Source organism: Chiloscyllium plagiosum, chromosome 22 (assembly GCF_004010195.1).
Source record: "Chiloscyllium plagiosum isolate BGI_BamShark_2017 chromosome 22, ASM401019v2, whole genome shotgun sequence".
In the NCBI taxonomy this organism is placed as follows: domain Eukaryota; kingdom Metazoa; phylum Chordata; class Chondrichthyes; order Orectolobiformes; family Hemiscylliidae; genus Chiloscyllium; species Chiloscyllium plagiosum.
Genome location: NC_057731.1, coordinates 39,641,483 through 39,663,520, shown reverse-complemented (window position 1 = coordinate 39,663,520; position 22,038 = coordinate 39,641,483). Strand labels below are relative to the sequence as shown.

Sequence of the window (22,038 nt, the reverse complement as noted above, 5' to 3'; positions counted from 1 at the left end):
TTCTCTCCTCCCTCTCTGTCTCTCACACCCCCTTCTCTCTCTCCCTTTCTTTTCTCTTTGCTTAGCCAAGAATCTTCCCTCTCTCTCTCACTTTTTCCTCTCTCTCTCTCTCTCTCTCTCTCTCTCTCTCTCTTTCCTCTCTCGCTCCCCTCTGTCTCTCTCATTGTTTATCTTCTAACTCCATTTTCCTCAATTATAATATAAGTTTTTCTACCTCTATTGCCCTTGTCTGTATCTCTGATACACCTAAATGTTTGAGTAATTCCTTTACAATTTCAGCTTTACTTTTGTCCTTGGTTAAACCCAAATCTAACTTACTTGCTAATTCTGAAAGTATGGTGTTTTTCTTTCCTTCTAAACTTTCTTGGCAAATTTGACAATCGTCTTCAAATCCCAGAACCTTTTTAGCAATTTTAAGAGCAATTTCTCTCACTTTTAATTCAGTCAATCTCAAGTCACTGAAATTAAACAAATTGTCTCACCTATGTTTTATTTAAAGATCTAAGACACTAACCTTCAAATGTTTAAATCTGCTGAGATTTTTTTGTACCCCCTAATCTATTCAAATCTGTCTAAATCAGTTCAAATCCTGGACAATGAGCCCCCAGACTGTTACGACACTGGGCAAACCCTCCTGCTTAATTTAAACCAGCAACACAGAAAAGATTTATCCCGTGCAGTAATCTGTAAAAATTCGAGAAGCCAAGAACGAGTTAAAATAAAAGTAAAAACTTTATTTCTTAAAATAGAACAGCGAATTATTAACTTACAACTATTTACAACTCCTTCCTCTAACCTATCTTTTACCTTTCCCATCTACAATACTAATCCGATAAACCCCCCCGATTAAAATTTACCAAAATTCAACTTTTCAAAAACCAGCCAGATGTTGAATCTTCTTTTCTTCTTCTTTGGGTTTTCTGCTTCACAGGCTACTGATCGATAGAGAGAGCTATTCTCTGGGCAGTCTACAGAAGTCATTGTCTTGGCAGTTCTCCTCCCAACTGTTCAAGTTACCCTGGTTTAGACCCCCCCCCCCCCAAAAGCATTAAATTGTGTCATTGACTTTCAAAACTGTCAATACATTCAATTCAAACTTTTTTGGAGTATAATTTAAACTGATTGGCCTAATTCAAATCTGTTTTGTCATTTCCATGAAACCAGCTAATCTAGTCTTCGACATTGTTACTTTATTGAGAACACTTGGTGCTGTCCGTTAGTTCTGCTAGCTTTTAACTCTGTAAAGGTACAGTACACCCACATCTTCATAACACTACTTTGCTTGAGAAGGTCTGAGTAATTTGTTTATTTTATAGCTGTAATTTTGGTTAAACTGCTGCAGGTTGCTCCTGTGTTAGAGGTTGTGTCACTGCACCTCATGAACCAGATTATTCACTTGATTACGTCACACCACACCACAACACCCCTCTCAGCAGCACCGACATCCATCAAACCCAGAAATGCTGTGTCAAGGTTGATTCACAAAATTCAAAAGATAATATTAAGATAAATTGTATCCAGTTTGCAATGCATGCAAGCTGACAGTTTATGACAATTTTCTAAATCCAAATGACTTGGGCTGAATTTATAACTACAGATATACTGTAGTAGTTTCATTTAAATTTAGAACTGGAACACTCGTAATCTGACTAATCAGAGCTCTGATTAACGTTCTGGAGTGTGGAGTTGCCGGTGTTGGACTGGGTGGACAAGGACAGAAGTCACACGTCATCAGGTTATAGTCCAACAGGTTTAGTTGAAATCACAAACTTTCGGAGCGCTGCTCCTTCGTCAGGTGAAGTCTGTTATGTTGTTAGTGCTGTGATTTCTAAATAGTGTTGTTAGTGTTGTTTGATATCTTTGTTTTCTCTATGTACACAGTTAAGTTTTATTTTGTTTAAATGTATGCATTTTTGTGACATATTTTGCTATTTAATTATTGAGTGTTCCATTTTCTTCTTTGAATGTTAAAAGTCCCAAATGGGTTTGGAATATATCATGCTTCTGTATTCGGGTTTTAAAAATTATTTCTCAACACCTATTGAGCTTTTTGTCTTATAACATGCAATGTACGCCAACAGTTTCTATATTTCTTCCACTATGATTCTCTCTGCTAACGATGGCATGATGTCTTTTATTTACTATTAACACATTGTAATGTGATTCACCCTTGGCCTCCTCTTTTGTGTGTCTTTACATTTCAAATAACTTGGATTCTTTTTCCCTTCATACCCACTATATGGTTACAGAATTTAAAGCATACTTAATCTGGGGTTAGGGACTGGAGAGAACTCCCTGAAGAAGAGACTCTCTCTCCATTTCACTAATCAGTCAGTCTAGGGCCTAATTCCAGATTTACATTATATACATTTGACAAAGAGCATGACCAGGGAGCTTTCAAAAAGATTAGGAGAAAATGAAGTTAAATTTGCAAAGAACATAATATAAGTTAGTAAGATGTTCCATAAACATAAAACAGGACATTTGTGATATGGAGAGAGTAAATAGGCAAAGTCTTCTCCTTGGGTCGGAGAGTCCAGAAGTAGAAGGCATAGGTTTAGGGTGAAAGGGGAAAGATAATAAAAGAGACCTAAGGAGCAACTTTTTCACACAAGGTGGTACGTGTATGGAATGAGCTGCCAGAGGAAGTGGTGGAGCTGGTACAATTGCAACATTTAAATGGTATTTGGATGGGTATATGAATAGGAAGGGTTTGGAGGGATTTGGGCCGGGTGCTGGTAGTTGGGACTAGATTGGGTTGGGATATCTGGTCGGCATGGATGGGTTGTTCCGAAGGGTCTGTTTCCATTCTGTACATTTCTATGACTCTATGTCTCTAATTGGGTCAGGAGAAAATAGATATTACTTTGCACTGTTACTAAACGTTTGTAAATGCACTCTTCGGGAAGTAATGCATTGAAGTGATAAATTTTGGCTTCATCGCTAAATGATCTCCAGAAGTTATACTCAAATTTAGCAGTCAGTTAAAGCTTGGAGTACTGTTTTTGATGTGATAAAACCTTAACGGATATGTACTAGGAATAGAACGAAAAACAAGACATCTGATTTTAGTTGTAAAACAGAAAAGATTCTAGAAGCTCAAGTCAATATACTCTTGGACAGAATTTGGTTAATAAAGAGGCCCTTTTGAAAATGTTAAGTGGAATAGACCCAGTAAATCAGAATATTACACTCTTCTGAGCCACAAATGTGAGACTCGATTGAAAATAGTGAACATAATGCTGGCCTAAGTAAGGAATTCTTTCCAGAAATTGTAATAGCAGATTGTAATAATCTGCCAGATGGAACTGTGGAGCCAAGAATATTAAAGGTATTCAGAATAATTGGCGAATTGGGATATGAGGGGGATTGATCAACTGACCCTTTTGGCTGTTTCTTTTGCTTTTACCTGATTTAACCAGAGAGTTGCCTAAACATTAGAATGTCAGCAAGTCAATTGTTTGATCAATTCCTGTTTTATTTTAAACGTTCATACTTTTTAAAAAGTCAACATACAATATTCTGCTTTAAACTTATTTAGCTTGTGTATTTATCTTCTATCTCCTAAATTCAACAGATCATGTTTGCCCTACAGAAAAAGCAATTTACTTTGTCTGAGTACGATGTTCAATCCCTTTTTTTTTAAAAAGCATACAATAAAATTGCCAAAAAAAATCCTCCCTCCTGTTTCACAGTATTTACAGTTTGAAAACCTGAATAAATAAATTGTTTTATTCCGTTTGTTAATGTATGTTTTGCTAATTATGAAAGTAAGAATAGTAATTTTTGTCTGTATTTTAAAACTGGTATATTCCCTTTTGGGCCTTCCCATGTACTTCATATGATAATAAACATGAGTCAAGCTTTTGCTCTCCTTTCTAACTCTAGCCAGCTGGTGCAGCTAACAGTGATGTCTATAGGGGAAATCTCCACATCAGTCAAAGTGAGTGAGTCAAGAATTGAAGAGTGCTTAGTCTGAGGAAATCATGCTCTTGTGAGTGAATTAGGGAACTTTATTTTGAAATACTTCATTATCTCGGCATTGCAAGCCTAACATAGTTCATTTTTACCACTGCTCTCTTCTCATCTCCTCCTACACACTGTATCGAGTTTGCCCTATATTATTTTATGTTGAATGATGAATAGTTTCCTTATGTCAATAGATTTTGAGTGATCGTGAAACTGAAAATGTACTAGTGGTTTCTTAAGATTATTGAAATTGTATTATCATTTAATTTCCCCACAAGCCGTATGCAAACAAGCTATTGAATTATATTTCCATCAGTGCTTCTATTCTCTGAGTATAACTATGGGTTGAATGTGCCTGGGTTGAACAGACTACAGATATGACGTCTCTTCTGTTCTCTAAACAGTGACAGATGTGAAAGTCTAGCTATTGCATCCGTCTCTGTAGTTAATCTGGAGGGAGACAAAGTCATCTGGAGAAATGTAAATGAAAATAACTAATTTCCCCTCCAGTAAAATATATCTTATTTGCACTATTAATCTCAAATTCACTTGTATCACTAGAGCACTGCAGTGACCCATTTTGATTAAACAAGATTGCCTTTAAAGTTGCAAATTACAGTGCATGTTTAACAGGTTGAACAGTATTTTGCCTACGCAGTAAGTTATACTTATTTTTAGTACATTGCTGTGTAAGAAAACACTTTGCCCCAGAGAGAGGAGGTCATGGGTTAAATCCTGTCTCCAGGAATAGTCGATAATTTTATTTCCATACTGAGGGAAGCCTGCATTCTGTGGAGTATTGTCCTCCAGTGGCAGTGTTAAACTAAAACTCAGTCTTGCTCATTGAATGTCAAAGAGCCTGTGACACTGTGCAATGAATTATTTCCAGATCTTAGAATTTCTTTTTCAACCACCACAGCCCAAAATGAACAATGCATCTTAATTATGGGACTTAGTTGTGCATAAAATGGTTGACATTCACCTATGCATTCCATCAAAATACCTCATTATGTGAAATACTTCTGCATGTCCTAAGATGAAGCAGAAATAAATGTTGTTATGTGAAATGCTTCAGCATGTCTTAAGATGAAGTAGAATATAATATAAACATTATCTTTCTTGAATACCCAGTATATAGTACACTCAATTCAGGGCAATTGACATAGTTTTCTTTGTACTCTAAATGTCCACAAGAGGACACCAGAAAGCATAAATCCAGTGATCAAGCAATAAAGCAAAAGCTATTCATGCATTTAAAAACAAATCCTCCTTGGTTGTTATGTGATATTTTGTTTGTTGTTTGTGTTTTCTTTCTGTTTCAAGATCTATATTTATTTTACTTTAACCCACATGGTACCAGAGGAACTATGGGCAGCAAGACTGTGCTATTAGCTCTAGTCAATTCCGGTCTCTTTCTGACCACCCAGGTGGCATCCCACTTTTTCAGTTCTCCTTAAACATACTTTCCCGGTCTTCTTTGGCATGTCCCTTTGTCATTTTCCATCTGATAATGTCCATTCAACTTACACGGTGGTGACAGGCTGTACATTCGGGAAGCAAAAATACACTCCCTATTTGGTATACATTTTCAAATCTGAACTGCTGTTAGTCTGATACTTGTTAGAGTCATAGTCATACAGCACAGAAACATACACTTTGGTCCTACTCGTCCATGCCAAAAAAAATCTCAAACTAAACTAGTCCCACATGTCAGCTTCTGGCCCTTTTCACTATAAATCTTTCCTAATCATGTATATGGCCATGTGTCTTTTAAATGTTGTAACTGTCTCTGTATCTGCCAGTTTCTAAGGAAGTTCATTCCACACACGAACCACCTCCTGTGTAAAATAATTTGCCCCTCGTGTCTATTTTAAATCTGTCCCCTCATGCATGCTAAATACCTTTTTAACCACCCTGTCGATATGTGACACACACTTCAAAGTAGCTTGAATCCCTTGGTCCCTCTGTTATATAAACTACCCAAGCCCTATTATTATTTGTACAAGTTCTGTCCCTGTATGTTGTACCCAAATGCAATACCTCGCATTTATGCAAATTGAATCCATCTGCCATTTTTCAGCACATTGACCCATTTGATCAAGATCCCTTTGTAATCTTAGAAAACCTCTTCACTGTATATTATGTCACCAATTTTGGTGTCATCTGCAAACTTACTAACCATGGCCATGGTCATGTCCATCTCATTCACCACAATACTTTGAGTAGCTTGACTGGCACTAATCCTTACTCATGTTAATTTAAATTGCTGATAACAGGTGAAAACAATTCCCATTCCCTTTAACAGAAGGAAGGCTCAATCTTGATTAAATGAATAGATTTGTTACACTGTACTTAAGTTATTTACACATGTTGTGCAGTATGTTGTGCAGTAGTCTCTTGTGAGATATCCGGATTTACCTAAGATGAAGTACACATTACTGTTAGTTGAATAGAACCAAAATCTAATACAACTGAAACCAAACTGCTAACAAATTTGCTCCTCCAAGAAACAGTTCTGATGGGTAAAGCTTATGTCGTGTCAGTTAATCCCTTTTGCTGTGAGCGATCTCAGAAAACTGAGGCCAGACGGCAGTGTTATACACCTCTTATTTCATTAGCCTGATTAATATAATTGACTTCTTTCCTAATGCTTATTTTTTCTATAAATAAATTGCATTGAATATACAGCACAAAAATATGCTCTGAAGTCCACCTAGTCCATTCTAAAGTCCAAACTCCACATCATTCTTCTCTGTCGACCTCAATTTCATTTTCTGTTCCTTATCCTTTCAGGAACTGTTCAAATTTCCTGTTGAAAACATCGAAGTTTTTTGCCTCAGCTACTACTTACAACAGAAACTTCCACATTTTGACCACTTTCTCAGGAAATACATTTCTCCTGTTTTCTCATTGAATTTATAGGTAACTATTTGGTATATACGGCTTTTAGTTTTGCATTCTGCAAGTAAAAATATTATTGTTGACTCTGACCAACCCTTTCATAATTTTAATAGCTTCCATCCCATCATCACAGAGTCTTCCCCTCTACGAAAATGCTTTATCTGATAGCTGTAGCACAATACTGACTTTGTGATAACTGTAATCTTTCCGTTCTGGTATCACGTTGTAAGTTTTTAAAATTCTTTTTCTGGTGCTACTGAATCTTGTTAACAGCATGGAGACCAGAATTGTACTCGATATTCTGGATGCATCCTTACCAGAAGCCAGTGAAAATATCACAACATCATTATAGTTGAATTTTATGTTCCTGTATGTAATCTGAGTGTTTTATTGGGATTTTGAGATTGCCAGCTGATTCACAGCAGTCTTTAATGATTCACTCACCAGATCCAGATGTGTTGATTCCAAAGTGTAGGTGATGTTTTACTTTTCTGACCACAGTGCAATAATCTGCAAATTTTGCTGCAGATCATTTTGGTATAAAATGTGTTTCATTAACATGAATTAGCTGTAACACAATTGATGAATTATGGATGCTGTTTGGATAACACAAACTTTCTACTGAACGGGCATAGTGATTTTCTATAGCAATCTTCTATGGCATGATTTTCTATAGCGGTTTTCCATTGTGTGATTTTCTATAGCACAAGGTTGGTGAGGGACACAACTGTTACGTTACAGCAAAACAACCTGTCTATTCAATTTTGTCTATTGCGGTGGAGATGAGACCACAATCAGATCAGCCATGCTATCATCAAATGGCTGAACAAGCGCGAGAGATTGAATGGCCTATTCTGACTCCTAATTTGTATGTTCGCATGTATGCTAATATGTTTGCATTACGTTTTCCACAGTGTTAGATCTCTCTCCCAATATGGTACCAACTTCAGGTTTTGATATGTTATTTTGTTTTGTGCACCTGATTATGTTATACCTCTTAATGCCGATTTTATGGTGTCACAAAGTAATACACAAACGTAAATAATGAAGATTTCTCCACAGAGCGGACATGATCTTACCCTGGTCTTATTTGGAAACAGCTGTTTTTGTAAAGCCACTTTTTTTTTGGACAGTGTCCTAAAATAGGAAAATACTGTTTTAAATCAAGAAAACTGCAAAGAGATGGCTGCAGTTTTAAAAATCATGTTTACTGGAGCACATTGGAACTGTATATAGTGTTGTATATTTCCCAATGCAAGAGCAGCAAAAACTGACACCACAGAACTGATGGGCTCTGAATTAATGGGCAGCTGCTTGATGCAATGTTTTGGCTCCTGAACAGGTGACCATGGCTTGTGAGGGGCAAGTAGAGTAGGGAGCTACCCAGTCTACAAAGAGAAAGGATATATTAAAATATCTCTTTTGTGTAGGTACTGGAAAGTCACTAGAAACAGCAATTTGTCTTCCTGTAAATCCCCAGTTGAAGGAGGAATAAAACATCTTTAAAGACAAATTCTCAACCAATGAATGAAAGTGTACATCGGTGTCCAAACAGCAAAAACAAATTAAGAGGAAGAGCAAGAAAACTACTTGTCAAATCCATTGGTCCAACTGGTACTATCAAACAGTGGAGGTCCGATTATTATTTATTTCTCTCTCCTTCACCCCTAATATCCATATCTTGTCTGCCTTTGTTTAATAGGGAGTAGAGTTTACAATTTCAATTTGCATTTTCCAATTGCCAGTGGTTAAAAACAATTTGTTCATAATGAACAGTTATTGTCTTGTCAAGCACAGAAACCTGGTGAGCATTTTCTTTCAACCTGAGTTTGTCAGTCAGGTAAATCTGAAATCAAAACAGTGTGTTGGAGAAACAGTTAGCTGCAAGACCTACTGTGTTTCTCCAGCACTCCCTGTTTTTGTTTCAGAATTCCCAGAAATTGTAATTCCTTGTTCATTTTCGGTAAACTGGAGATGTAAAGTGTGTCATTGCAAATATCAACACAATGAAAGGATTTAAATGGGAAGTTTTGGAAGAGAGTAGCATGAAATCAGAATAAAAACTAGAAATGAGCAATTGCCAAAGATAATGTTATAAATTATTTCATTTTGGTTTGTCCCCTTTAACATCATAGATTTTTGTGCACTTGGGTCGTATTTGTGTTTACTTTGAAATGACCTTTCCCCATGCAGTGCCTCCCTTGCACCTTGTCTCTCACCTTGCTCACTCCTCATCTTCCCAATCATCAACATCCTCCCACATGTTGATCATCTCCCTCACACTAATCCATTTTAGACTCTGTGTCCCTTCCAACTCAGTAAGTCCCCCCCAGCCTCTTAGTGACCCCCTCTCTCCTTCTCCGTGGCCCTCAGCACCATACCTTGCTCACTGCCTGACTCAGTGGCCATTTTCTTAACCAAGTTTACAACTTGCAACTCTCACTTGATCACTTTTACCTTCTTGCCACTTCATCTTTCCTCTCCTGAGCACTCACGCATGGCAAGGGTTTGAGTGGAAGAGATAGGAAAATGAAATTAGGTGTGTCTGAGATGAGGAAATTGAGAAATTAAAGCCTTGAAATAATGCATAAAAAACAGGAAATGCTTACAGACACCAGAAATGCAGGGCAATTACACCTGCGTGCTCCCCTGGAAATGCGTATGGTTCTGATCCTCCAGGTAGTTGCATATCCTCTCCCTGTGCCATATCCTCTCTCCCTCCCCATACCCCAGTGTTCTCGCTCTCCATATGTTGTCCTCATTTGTTCCTCCACGTGTTCTCCCTAGCATGTGCTCTGTCCCCCAATGTGTTCTCCCCACCATCTGTTCTCTTCCCCCTCACAACAAAAAGTTAAAAATCACGTAGCACCATGTTATAGTCCAGTAGATTTATTTGGAAGGACTAGCTTTCGGAGCAGTGCTCCTTCATCAGGTCCCGATGAAGGAACAGCATTCCGAAAACTAGTGCTTCCAAATACATGTGTTGGACTATAACCTGGTGTTGTGTGATTTTAACTTTATGCACCCCAGTTCAAACCGGTTCCTCCACATCATGCCCACACAACATGTTCACTCCCCCCGTATGCCTCCTCCGCCCAAACCTGTTCTCTTCCCCTCCTCCTCCCACACGTGCAAGTGCTCATGCATCTCTGAATCCTCCAGAGTCCTGAGGCTCACCTGAACTTCCTGTTCTCAATCCCCTCCTTCCTGTTCTCAATCCCCTCCTTCCTTCGGTCTCTACTCCCTCCCCAGTTCCCGATCTCCAGTAAAAACCACGCATGCATGGAAAATGAGCGCACATAAAAATCTCATACACTTATGTATGCAGAAGCATCTCCATGAAGCATACTCCTCAGTGTCTGCAAGCCAGCTTTAAAAAAATCTTGTAATTGGAAGCTTACAGAAAGATCTTCCAGATCCGAGAGAGGCCCTCAGTTTACATTAACTGTTGGTGGTGAGGTTGGAGTCTAACATCTGCAAACTTCTCTCATTTTGTATTGCCATCTGATCCTCTGACACTGGTCTCCAGGAAGTCTGCCTTTCCACTTCTGATATCTGAGCTTCCACCCCTCTACCTCACTCCCTAATTTTAATGGTCTTCCCAAAATCCTACTCTGACCAAATGTTTCTTCTCCAGAAAAGCCTTGGAATTTCTTTGCACATTAAGGACACTTTAGATTAGCATAACTTTGCATAAAGGACACTGTAGTACAATAGCATAAAGGTCATGTTACTGAGCTGGTAATTCAGAGAAACCAGAAGAACTGTGGATGCTGTAAACCAGAAACACAAGCAGAAATTGCTGGAAAAGTTCTGAGGAAGGCTCACTCGACCTGAGACATTAACTCTGCTTTCTCTCCGCAGTTGTTGATGGTAATTCAGAGATCTGTGTTCAAATTTCAATGTGATAGCTGAGACATTGGCAGGTGGGACAAGATTGGATTGGGATATCTGGTCCGCTTGGACGGATTGGACCTTAGGGTATACATATCGGGATGGGACCTTTCCCAGGTTACTGAGGGAAGTGAGAGAGGAAATAGCTGAGGCCTTAATAGGTATCTTTGCAGCATCCTTGAACACAGCTGAGGTCCCGGAGGACTGGAAAATTGCTAATGATGTCACCTTGTTTAAGAAGGGTAGCAGGGATTATCCAGGTAATTATAGACCGGTGAGTCTGATATCCATGGTAGAGAAGCTGCTGGAGAAGATACTGAGGGATAGGATCTGTTTACATTTGGAAGAAAATGGACTTTACCAGTGATAGGCCACATGGTTTTGTGCAAGGAAGGTCATGTCTTACCAGCTTAATAGAATTCTTTGAGGAACTGACAAAGTTGATTGATTGATGATGAGGGAAGGGCTGTAGATGTCATATACATGGACTTCAGTAAGGCGTTTGATAACGTTCCCCATGGTAGGCTGATGGAGAAGATGAAGTCGCATGGGATCCAGGGTGTACTAGCTAGATGGGTAGAGAACTGGCTGAGCAGCAGGAGACAGAGTGTAGTAGTGGAAAGGAGTTTCTCAAAATGGAGGACACTGACCAGTTGTGTTCCGCAGGGATCCATGCTGGGACCACCATTGTTTGTGGCATATGTAAATGATTTGGAGGAAGGTATAGATGGTCTGATTAGCAAATTTGCAGTTCACACTAAGATTGGTGAAATAACAGACAGTGAAGGGGACTGTCAGAGAATACAGCAGAATATAGGTAGATTGGAGAGTTGGGCAGAGAAATGGCAGATGGACTTCAATCCATACAAATGCAAAATGATGCATTTTGGAAGATACAATTCAAGAGTAAGCTATACAGTAAATGGAAAAGTCCTGAGAAAATTGATGTACGAAGAGATCTGGATGTTCAGCTCCATTGTTCCCTAAAGGTGACAACGCACATCAATAGAGTTGTCAAGAAGGCATACGGCATGCTTTCCTTCATCGGACGGGATGCTGAGTACAAGAGTGGCAGGTGATGTTACAGATGTATCAGACTTTGGTTCAGTCACATTTGGAATACTCTGTACAGTTCTGGTCGCCACATTACCAAAAGAATGTGGATACCTTGGAGGGGGTACAGAGGAGTTTCACTAGGATGTTGCCTGGTAGGGAGGGTGCTATCTATGAAGAGAGGTTGAGTAGATTAGGATTATTTTCATTAGAAGGACTGAGGTTGAAGGGGAACCTGATTGAAGTCTACAAAATCATGAGGTACAGACAGGGTGAATAGCAAGAAGCTTTTTTTTCTCAGATTGGGGGACTCAATTACTTCGGGTCACGAGTTCAAAGTGAGAGGGGAAAAGTTTAGGGGAGATATGCATGGGTGGTGGGTGCCTCAAACGCGTTGCCAGCGGAGGTGGTAGAAGCAGACACGATACTGTCATCAAAGATGTATCTAGATAGATACATGAATGCACAGGGAGCAAAGGGATACAGATCCTTAGAAAATAGGTGACAGGTTTAGATAGTGGATCAGGATCGGCACAGACTTGGAGGGCTGGAGGGCCTATTCCTGTGCTGTAATTTTCTTTGTTCTTTGTTCTCTCTTCTGGATCATTTAAGTATAAAGAATAAATAGAAACACTGACCAGAAAGTTATTTAGATTGTAAATAAAATGTCATCTGATTCATTGCTGTTCTCCAGGTAAGGAAAAATGTGTCTTTGCTGGGTCTGGTCTCTGTTGGACCCCAGAGTCAAAATGTGCTTGACTCTTAAGTGCCCTCTAAATGGCTTAGTTGACCATCTAGTTGAAAATTGGTGAGATGGATTGTAAATAAATAGGTAATTTTTGAAAATAAGCGAGTTACTTACAAGGATTTCTCCTTTTCATTGTGCTGCTGTTTACAAGCTTCTCACAAGAGGGCATTAGACCGTTACATTCTTGACACTGACCTGTTCCACTCAAGCTCGAACAAAATTCAAAAAAATTCCTACTTAATGATAATGATTCCTACTTAATGAATTGTTTTTTTTAACCCAAGGCATCAGAGGATTTTGTTCTCAATCTTATAGTTAAACAGCACCAGGCTTGAGGCAAAGTACTTATTTTTAGTTTTTTATTCAATAAACGACCAGGTGCTTCTGCTATGGTCTTTTTTTTCCACACATAGGCCATGGGCATCGTTGGCTGGACAAGTATTTTTTTTAAATTTAAAGAATACGCTTTATATCTATCAGTAAATACAAGAAGTACGAAATAATTCCTTACAGACTTTGCAGAAGATGCAGTAAAAGTCTGACATTCCTCATTAGAGCTTCAATCCAATTGCAAGAAAAAATACATTTTCTAAGCATTTACATTCCTATGAAGGCTATGAGGATATATCAACATTTAACTGATTCCCTTTATACTGTGGCAGAAAGATCTTAGACAGTGGTCTTTCCCCATTGTATTTTTTTCTTAGTTGCCCATAAGAAGGTGGTGATGAGATGCTGCTTTGAACTGATGCAGTCCATGGCTGTAGGTAGACCCACAATACTGTTAGAGAGAATATTCTCAGATTTTGATCTGAGAACACTGAAAGATCGGTGATCCATTTCCAAATCGGGATGATGAGTGGCTTGGAGGGGAACTTGCAAATGGTGCTGTTCCCATGTGTTGTTACCCATGTGCTCGTAGATAGTAGTGGGGAGGTATTTGCATTTCTAAGGTTGCAGCCAATCAGTACAGCAAATACTATTTGGCCTTGGCCTTGACTGTTTTTGATGCTATGAAAAGGAACAAGAGTTTGATTTTTGTAACCTATGATATCTTCAGCTTCATCTGTAAAATAAACAGTTTCTTCTTTTGCAGTTGTGTGTTTTACTAGAATGACCATCAGGAATAATAAATGAAAATTATGTGAGAGAACGAGTAGGATGACTGAAATGCGTACATGCACCAAAGGACTTCAATCTTATGACCACTGGATTCTGCTGATGAATGACTAAATATGTACCCCTTTGTAAAGGAGGTGTTGGGCCTGCAATCAGGAGAGACTGGTGATGGTGGTGTGGAAATTTGGAACAAGCACCTTCTGTCTTGGTGAAATAGCGAAATGTTTTGCATATGAACATTTAATTTTTTTAATATAGTCACTCTACATCAAATGCAAGAGCTGCATGCCTGTTCAGGCACATATAAAAATCCATGGAGCTATTCAAAGAATAAGAAATTCTTCTAGTGTCCACATCAAAATTCCTCCCTCAACCAAAAACATTTTCACTGTCAAGTTACTGCTGGGGTGGCTGTGATGGAGTGGTGATGTCACTGGATTAGCTGTTAGTACATCAGACTGATGTTCTGAGGATATGGGTTTGAAACCCATGGCATTTGATGTAGTTTGGATTCAGTAAAAATGTGAAATAAAAAACTGTCTTAATGGTGCCCACTTTTTAAAAAGCCATCTAGTTCACCAATATCCTTTTTATGGAAGGATAAATGCAATCCTTACCTCACCTGACCTACTGCGATTCCAGACCCACAGCAATGTGATTGACTCTAACTACTGTCTGGACATTTAGGAAAGGTCAATAAATGCGGCCCAGCCAGTTCATTCCATGAATACGTTAAAAAAGTCGTTTGAATCATTTACCTCCCAAATATTACTGAATCACAGAATTGTTGTGGTGCCAAAGGCCAGTCAGCCCAACAACAGCAAAAACAAGTTGCTGGAGAACTCAGCCTGCCTGATGGCATCTGTGGGATGAAAGTGGAGTTAAGATTTCAATCTGGTGACTCATTATTAGAACGGTTAGAAACTAGCAAAACATGACATACTGAAGACGAATTGTTGCCGGAGGGGGGGTGAGGTGAAGTGAGAGGGGTAAGCATTTAGGTGGAGTTGGAGCTCAGACAGAATTATGAAAGTGATAGGTAAATAAAGTTATAGCAGGCCTGGACGGGGAAAAGAAGCTGAATAAGTGTTAATAAGAGCTAAAGGTAGGAGAAAGTGGATGAGTTGTACTGAATGCAACCCGTATAATATGATGACAGGCCTAGGAGTAGGTGAGAATGGCTGACTGTGCTAAAAGCAACACGTGACACCACAAGACAAGGTGTAAAGAACATGGAAGGATGGAATGCGGTTTTAAAGTTATTGAACTTGATGTTGAGTCCAAGAGGTTACAAGGGCTCCAAATGGAAAATAAGGTGATGTATTTTGAACTAGCATTAAGGCTCATTGGAACACTGGCGCTGGCCTGCCACAGAAATGCTGGCCAGGGAACATGGTGGTATGTTGAAGTGGTAGCCATCTGGAAGTTTGAGGTTGTTTTTTGCAGACAGAGAATATGGATTGTCTGCATTTCCTCTTCCCAATGTAGAGGAGACCACATTGTGAATCATGAGAATAGGAGACTAGATTGAATGAAGTCCAAGTAAATTGCTGCTTCACCTGGAGGCTGTGTCTGGGGCCTTGGAATGGTGAGGAGGGAGGAAGTAAACAGGCAAGTAAACAGACACTTGCTGCAATTGCATGGGAAGGTGCTGTGGAGGTATGAAAAGTTGGGAGTGGAGGAGGAATAGACCAGAGATTCCTGGAGGGAACAGTCCTTGCGGAATGCTGACAAGAAGGCAGAGGAGTGGATGTTTGCTTGTGGCATCCGTTGGAGGTGACAGAAATGGTAGCATACAGTCCTTAGGATGCGAAGGCTGGTTGGGTGGTAAGTGAGGAGGGAAGGGAAGGGATGAGGGCAGAAGTCTAAGAGATGAGTTCAACCTGGCTAAGGCCACTGTTGACCACAGTAGCAAGGAATCCTCAACTGAGGCAAAAGGTGGGCATTTCTGAGCCCCCGTCCCACCCTGTGGAAGATGGCATCATCAGAACAGATGCAACAGAGACCGAGATACTGGGAGAATGCGATGGAGTCCCTATAGGAAGCAGGGTGTGAGGATATGTAGTCCAGGTAACTGTGGCAGTTGAAGAGTTTGTAGTGTATATTGCTGTCCAGCTTATCCCCAGAAATGGAGAAATAGATACCGAGGAATGGAACAGAGGAGTAGGAGATGAACCAGGTGAAGGTAGGGTGGAAGATGGAAGCAAGATTGATAAATGTTTCCAGTTTAGAAGAAGATGGAGAAACAGCATTGATGACATCATCAATGTACTAGCGAAAGAGTTGTGGGGATGGACCTGAGTGGGATTGGAACAAGGAATGCTCCAAGGAGAGACCTGCACAACTGGGTCTGTGCAAGTGTTCATAACTGCACCTTTGACCTGAAGGAAAAGAGAGGAGTTGAAGGAGAAGATGCTCAAAATGAGGACAAGCTCAGCCAGGTAGAGGAGGGTGATGGTGGATGGGGACGGTTCAGGCCTTTTTTCCAGGAAAAAGCAGAAAGTTCTTAGACCATCCTGATGGGGAATGGATTTGTAAAGTGACTGAAGCCTGCAAACTGGAAAGTTTGAAACTGATGACATGTCACAAGAGTCATGGATGTGAGTGGGGAAGGACTAGCTAAGGAGAGAAAAATATAGATGGGTTGGGGGTAGGAAGAGTTATGTTCCATGGGACAGTGGGTCTGCCCAGGCAGTCCTCTTTGTGGATTTTGGAGAGAAGGTAGGAGTGGGCTGGAGTTAGGAGACTTTGAGCTGGAGGAGGCTGTCACAGAGATCCAGGTGAGATGAGGTTGGTGACGGTCGTGGATGCAATGACTTGATGCTTGATGATGGGGTCATGGCCCAGGGGGAGATGGGAGGAGCTGTTTGAGAGCTGGTACTTGGTGTCAGACAGCCCATCATATCTGCACCAGTTCTCTGGATAAGTATCATGATTTAGTGCTAATCTCCTGCCTTTCTCCAAAGCCTTGCATGTTATAATCATCTAATGTTCTTTAGAATGCCTTGGTTAATCCCATCTCCACCTCACTTCCGAACGTGCCTTCCAGGTTGAAACCACTTTCTTTGTGAAAATGTTTTGTCAAATATTAATGAATGTACTTCAAACAAGAAAATTATTGAATGCAAAAATTTAAGGACTTCTGAGTCCATAATGCAGCACCGCATAAATCATCTTTTGTTTTCTTTTATTCATTGCCAAGAGTGATGAAGTACCTACTGATCTCCGGTTGTATGCAGTCGACTTCTAGTTACCTAAAATACAAATGTCGTTGCAGCAGAATGTTACTTTGTGGTTTGCATTTATTATGCTTCTAACTGTTTAGAGGACTTCTTTGATCCAGATTTCCAGAGATCTACAAACTAGAATTAATATATTTATGGGCTATTTTGAATTTGCTTATGATTATTTCTGTATATTTTATGAATTTATATGTCTCTCTTCCCAGCCTTATCCCCCAACCTAAAGTTACCTCTCATGTCCAATACTGACTTGTATTCTCCTGTGGCTCCTTAGCAGCTGGTGCGAGTAATCTAACTAAATGACAACCCATCCAGAGTTACTGAATAGTAACTTTGAGCCCTTCATACCTTTATTCTAGATAAATGCATCGTTGGGAATCAGTTAGTTTAGCATTTGGGATGGGAATCCAATCTTGAAATTCTGGTCTGAGTACCTTAGTGCCGCAATGTATGATGTATTTATCACTTCTCTTTGTCCCAAATGGAATTGAACAGTAATTCACGAAAGTACAGGAAATCAAAGTCAGTGCAATAAAAGTGTTTGCCGTCAAGAATAAAGAATTATCACCTATTATTTAGTGGAAAATCTAAATCTTTTAAAGTAATAATCACATTATTCTTTTTAGGTTATTTATCCTGGGATCGTATGACCGAACTGAACACATTCACTGTACCCTGGAGTTGAGCACCAAGGTTTGGAAAGAAAAACCTAGAAGCTCCATCAAAACGGTATCTACATTTGCAAATGCTACTATTCTGATATGAAAGTTTTCATATTGTCAATTGGAGATCTTTATTCAATACTGAACAAAAATGAAATATTAAATATTTAACTCTACAAAGTCAAGAGAACCTGTGAATTGCAAGGTTCTCTCAGACTAAACCCGTATGAATATCATTCTTCAGTAACTGAGACTGTGCTTTCAAGCATTATTGAAACATATATTTTTCAGTGTTTCACATAGATTGTAGGAAATATATTCACTGGCAGATGTTGATTACTTGGGTTCCATGTTGTAAATAAATAGCATGCTTTGGTTTAGTTTCAAGATTGTTTTTCTTAATAAGGACAATTTTTACTGTTTGATTTGGAGGGTATTTACAGTTTTAAAGCTCCATCATGTGACTGTCAACATATGTGGACAGATCAGCCAGATTGAGGGACACAGTAGTGAGCCTGTTGTCCACTGCTATTCTATAGGCAACATGAGAAATAGTAATACTTCAAATGTGATTTCGTAACAATTTATTGAGTATATATCATTATAGTTGCTCCCTTGGATTGCCAACAGGGAAGCATAATGTATCTGTTGCACACAAGTCAAAGAAAAACTGGCATTTGGTTGTTTCTTGTGAACTGTATAGTTGTCTTTGTCCTTGTATTGTTTTGACCAGCAGAGGGCTGACTGGTCAGGGCTCTCCATTTCAGTCAACTATCTTGTTAGTATACAATCCATTGTTATTCTATTGTTACTATCTGTTGCATATCTTTAATTTTGTCTCAGAATTAGATTTTTTAAATTACATTACAGTGTGGAAACAGGTCCTTCGGCCCAACAAGTCCACGCCGACCCGCCGAAGCGTAACCTACCCATACCCCTACATTTACCCCTTACCTAACACTACGGGCAATTTAGCATGGCCAATTCACCTGAGCTGCACATCTTTGGACTGTGGGAGGAAACCGGAGCACCCGGAGGAAACCCACGCAGACACGGGGAGAACATGCAAACTCCACACAGTCAGTCGCCTGAGGCGGGAATTGAACCCAGGTCTCTGGCGCTGTGAGGCAGCAGTGCTTGGCGCTGTGAGGCAGCAGTGCTAGGCGCTGTGAGGCAGCAGTGCTAACCACTGTGCCACCATGCCGCCCACAAATTAATGGTGACATTTGAAGCTATTTTCAAATGCTCATTAATTTTCCAGTTGCAGAATTCACTGTGACATCTTATGCATCAAACTCTCAAAAATAACGTTGTTTTCAATGTTAGTTTTATGACTGAACATTACATCATGCCAAATATGATTGCTTTTACAGTCTACCCATCACAACGAATGGAAAACTCAATGCCTTGCATTATGTTGGGGTAATATTTCCCATTTCCAGGTGTGTTTTTAGGTCAGTGTTATCTCATTCATATGTCCTAAGTCTGTATGACTGCTCTTTTGTATCAACCGTTTGGTGTTTAGTGGAACAATAACAACTATCATTTTTATTGTGTCTTTAATATAGTCATAGAGATGTACAGCATGGAAACCGACCCTTCGGTCCAACCATCCATGCCAATCAGATATCCCAACCCAATCTCGTACCACCTGCCAGCACCCGGCCCATATCCCTCCAAACCCTTTCTATTCATATACCCATCCAAATGCCCTTTAAATGTTGCAATTGTTCCAGCCTCCACCACTTCCTCTGACAGCTCATTCCATACACGGACCACTCTCTGTGTGAAAAAGTTGCCCCTTAGGTCCCTTTTATATCTTTCCCCTCTCACCCTAAACCTATGCCCTCTAGTTTTGGACTCCCCGACCCCAGGGAAAAGACTTTGTCTATTTATCCTATCCATGTCCCTCATAATTTTGTAAACCTCTAAGGGCACCCCTAAACCGCTGACGCTCCAGGGAAAACACCCCAAGCCTGTTCAGCCTCTCATGCCAAAGTGCTTCACAGGAGTTTTATCAAACAAAATTTGACACTGAGCCATGTGAGATAGTAGGTCACATCACCAAAGGTTTTGTGAAAGGAGTGACTTTAAGGGGCATTCTAATACCAGCAAAAGAGGTAATGAGATTTTGGGAGGGAATTCTTGAGTCTGACTATAATAGCAGCTAAAAACATGTACAAAAAACATGATATGATTAAAATTAAGGATATACAAGAAGCCAGAATTAGAGAAACACAGTGACTTTAGGGTTGTAGGTCTGGAGGAAGATACAGAGATAATAAGAGGTGGGAGTGTACAGGTTGTTTCTCCATGAACCACATGGAAAAGGGACAATGAAACTTTAAGGCAATAGCATTAACTCGTATCCTTGTTAAACTTTACATATCTCAAAGTAGGAGGGACTGTACAAAAAAAGAAGGCAGCCTAACGTGAACAAAACAGGAAATGTGAATGCAAGAAAGAATAATGTAAGGGAGCTCATTAATGGTGAAGGAATAAGTAGAACTTTAGAGCAGAAGTCTAAAAAGGTGGTGAAATATAAAGTTTCAAAAAATAGTTGAACTATCTGTACAGAGATGTGCACCACTTCCAAAATAAAACACGGGAATTGGAAGCAATCATGATTGGCTGCAACCAGCCAAATTAGGGATTAAGGAGACATGACTAGAAAAAAGTCAGGACAGGGGATTGAATATTACATAATATATTTAGAAAGGTAAAGGGGGGGAAAAGGCATCAAAAACGTACTTAGTAGGCATAACAAAATTGCAGTAGAAGAAAGGAACTCGACTATCAGTAAAACAAAATAAAATCCATATGTATAGAGGTAAAAGACATTAAAGGATTAAACACAATGATAAATATCTATAGGCTACCTTATAGGAGCTGTATGAAGAAATATTTTAACAAATTAGAAATTTGAGTAATGATACACAGTAATCATGAGGTGTTTCAATACTGTGGTACTAAATGGATTGAAGAGGTGATAATCATAAGTAAACGTCATTCCCATAATGTGAATGGAATTTTTTTTTCTATCGCAGGACATCAAAAGCCAAAAAAAGGGAAGATTCATCTTTGGATCTCGTAGTGATAGAGGAATGAGAGTAAATGGATTAAGAGATAGTAGGGAAACATCTGGGTGATAGTGGCCAAAACAGAAGGTGCATTAGGCTGTTCATAGAGAAGTACTTAAGTATGATGAAAGTAGCATTAATAGGTTGAAGAAAAGCTAATATTGAAGACATGAGCAAAGAACTTGGGAAAGTAAAGTGGGCAACAAGATTGATAACTAACTATTTAAAACAACAACGAAGCACTTAAATTGCAGGAAAAATATATTGAAAGAAAAGAACAGGCTAAATACGAGTTGGACTCCTTGAATGAATAAAGACAAGGGAAAAGTTAAGATCCAGGAAAACGATTTGTTAACTAAGTCGACTGTAGGGAAGTGTGTGGTAAGAGGGAACATAGTGATTTGGAGACATCCACACAGATTAGAAAGGCAGAGAGGATTAAATTATTAAAGAAGCTAAATATCAAGGAACAGTGAAATATGTATCAGGCACATCAATGAAGTTTTGGAAGGCAGTCGAGGAAATGATAAACAACTAGCACAAGTTTAAATAATTATTTAGGTTCAGCATTTACCCGAGAGCTAGAACAGACCGACATTGGATAACAAGGCATGAGGTACATATTTTTATCTTTCACAGATGTGGGTTTCATTGACAAATCCAGCATTTTTTGTCCTTCCCTAATTGCCCTAAGCATGGTGATAATGAACCACCTACTTGAACTATAAGTACACCAGTATTAGAAAGGGAATTCCAGGATTTTCAGCAAGCACAATTGAAGGAACAGAATTGTGCATAACCGGCAGGGGAACTTGCATATTCCTTTGCAGCTGCTACCCTTTTCCAACAAAGTGTTAGAGGGCAGGGATTTGAAAGGTGCTGTTGAAGGAGCATTGATGAGTTACTATACTCGATAGTTAGCACCTTTTTGCTGTCAAGATATGTTGGTGGTGGAAAGGGCGAATGTTGAAGGGTGCCAATCAAACAATCTGCTTTGACCTGGATGGTGTTAAACCTCTTGAATGTTGTTGGAGCTACACATCCTGGATGGAGAATATTTTATCACATTCCTGACCTATACTTTGGTGGGCAAGCTTTCAGGTTGCTGCACAATTTACCTGTTGCAGAATTCTCAGCGCTTCTATAGCGAACAGCCAATGGGGAACTTCAAACCAGCATCTCCAGGAAAACAACACATATGACCAAATACTGAACTACAGAAGCAATCATCCCAATACCCACAAACGAAGCTGCATCAGAACATTTCAACACTGCAGCACAGAGGAACTATGCAGAGCAGAGGAAGATCACGTAGACTGCGCATTCAAAAAGAATGGGTACCCAATGAACACAGTTTGCCAATTTCTCAG

At 39.5% G+C, this 22,038-nt stretch overlaps 1 protein-coding gene across 1 annotated transcript in view; it reads left to right on the top strand.

Moving 5' to 3' along the window:
- Positions 1–22,038, top strand: part of pdzd8 (PDZ domain containing 8) — a 205,906-nt gene that overhangs the window by 68,644 nt on the left and 115,224 nt on the right. Inside the window, exon 3 of the mRNA XM_043712836.1 lies at positions 17,553–17,655. Within this exon, the coding sequence (XP_043568771.1) occupies positions 17,553–17,655 (103 nt within the window). The remainder of the gene's footprint in view (positions 1–17,552; positions 17,656–22,038) is intronic.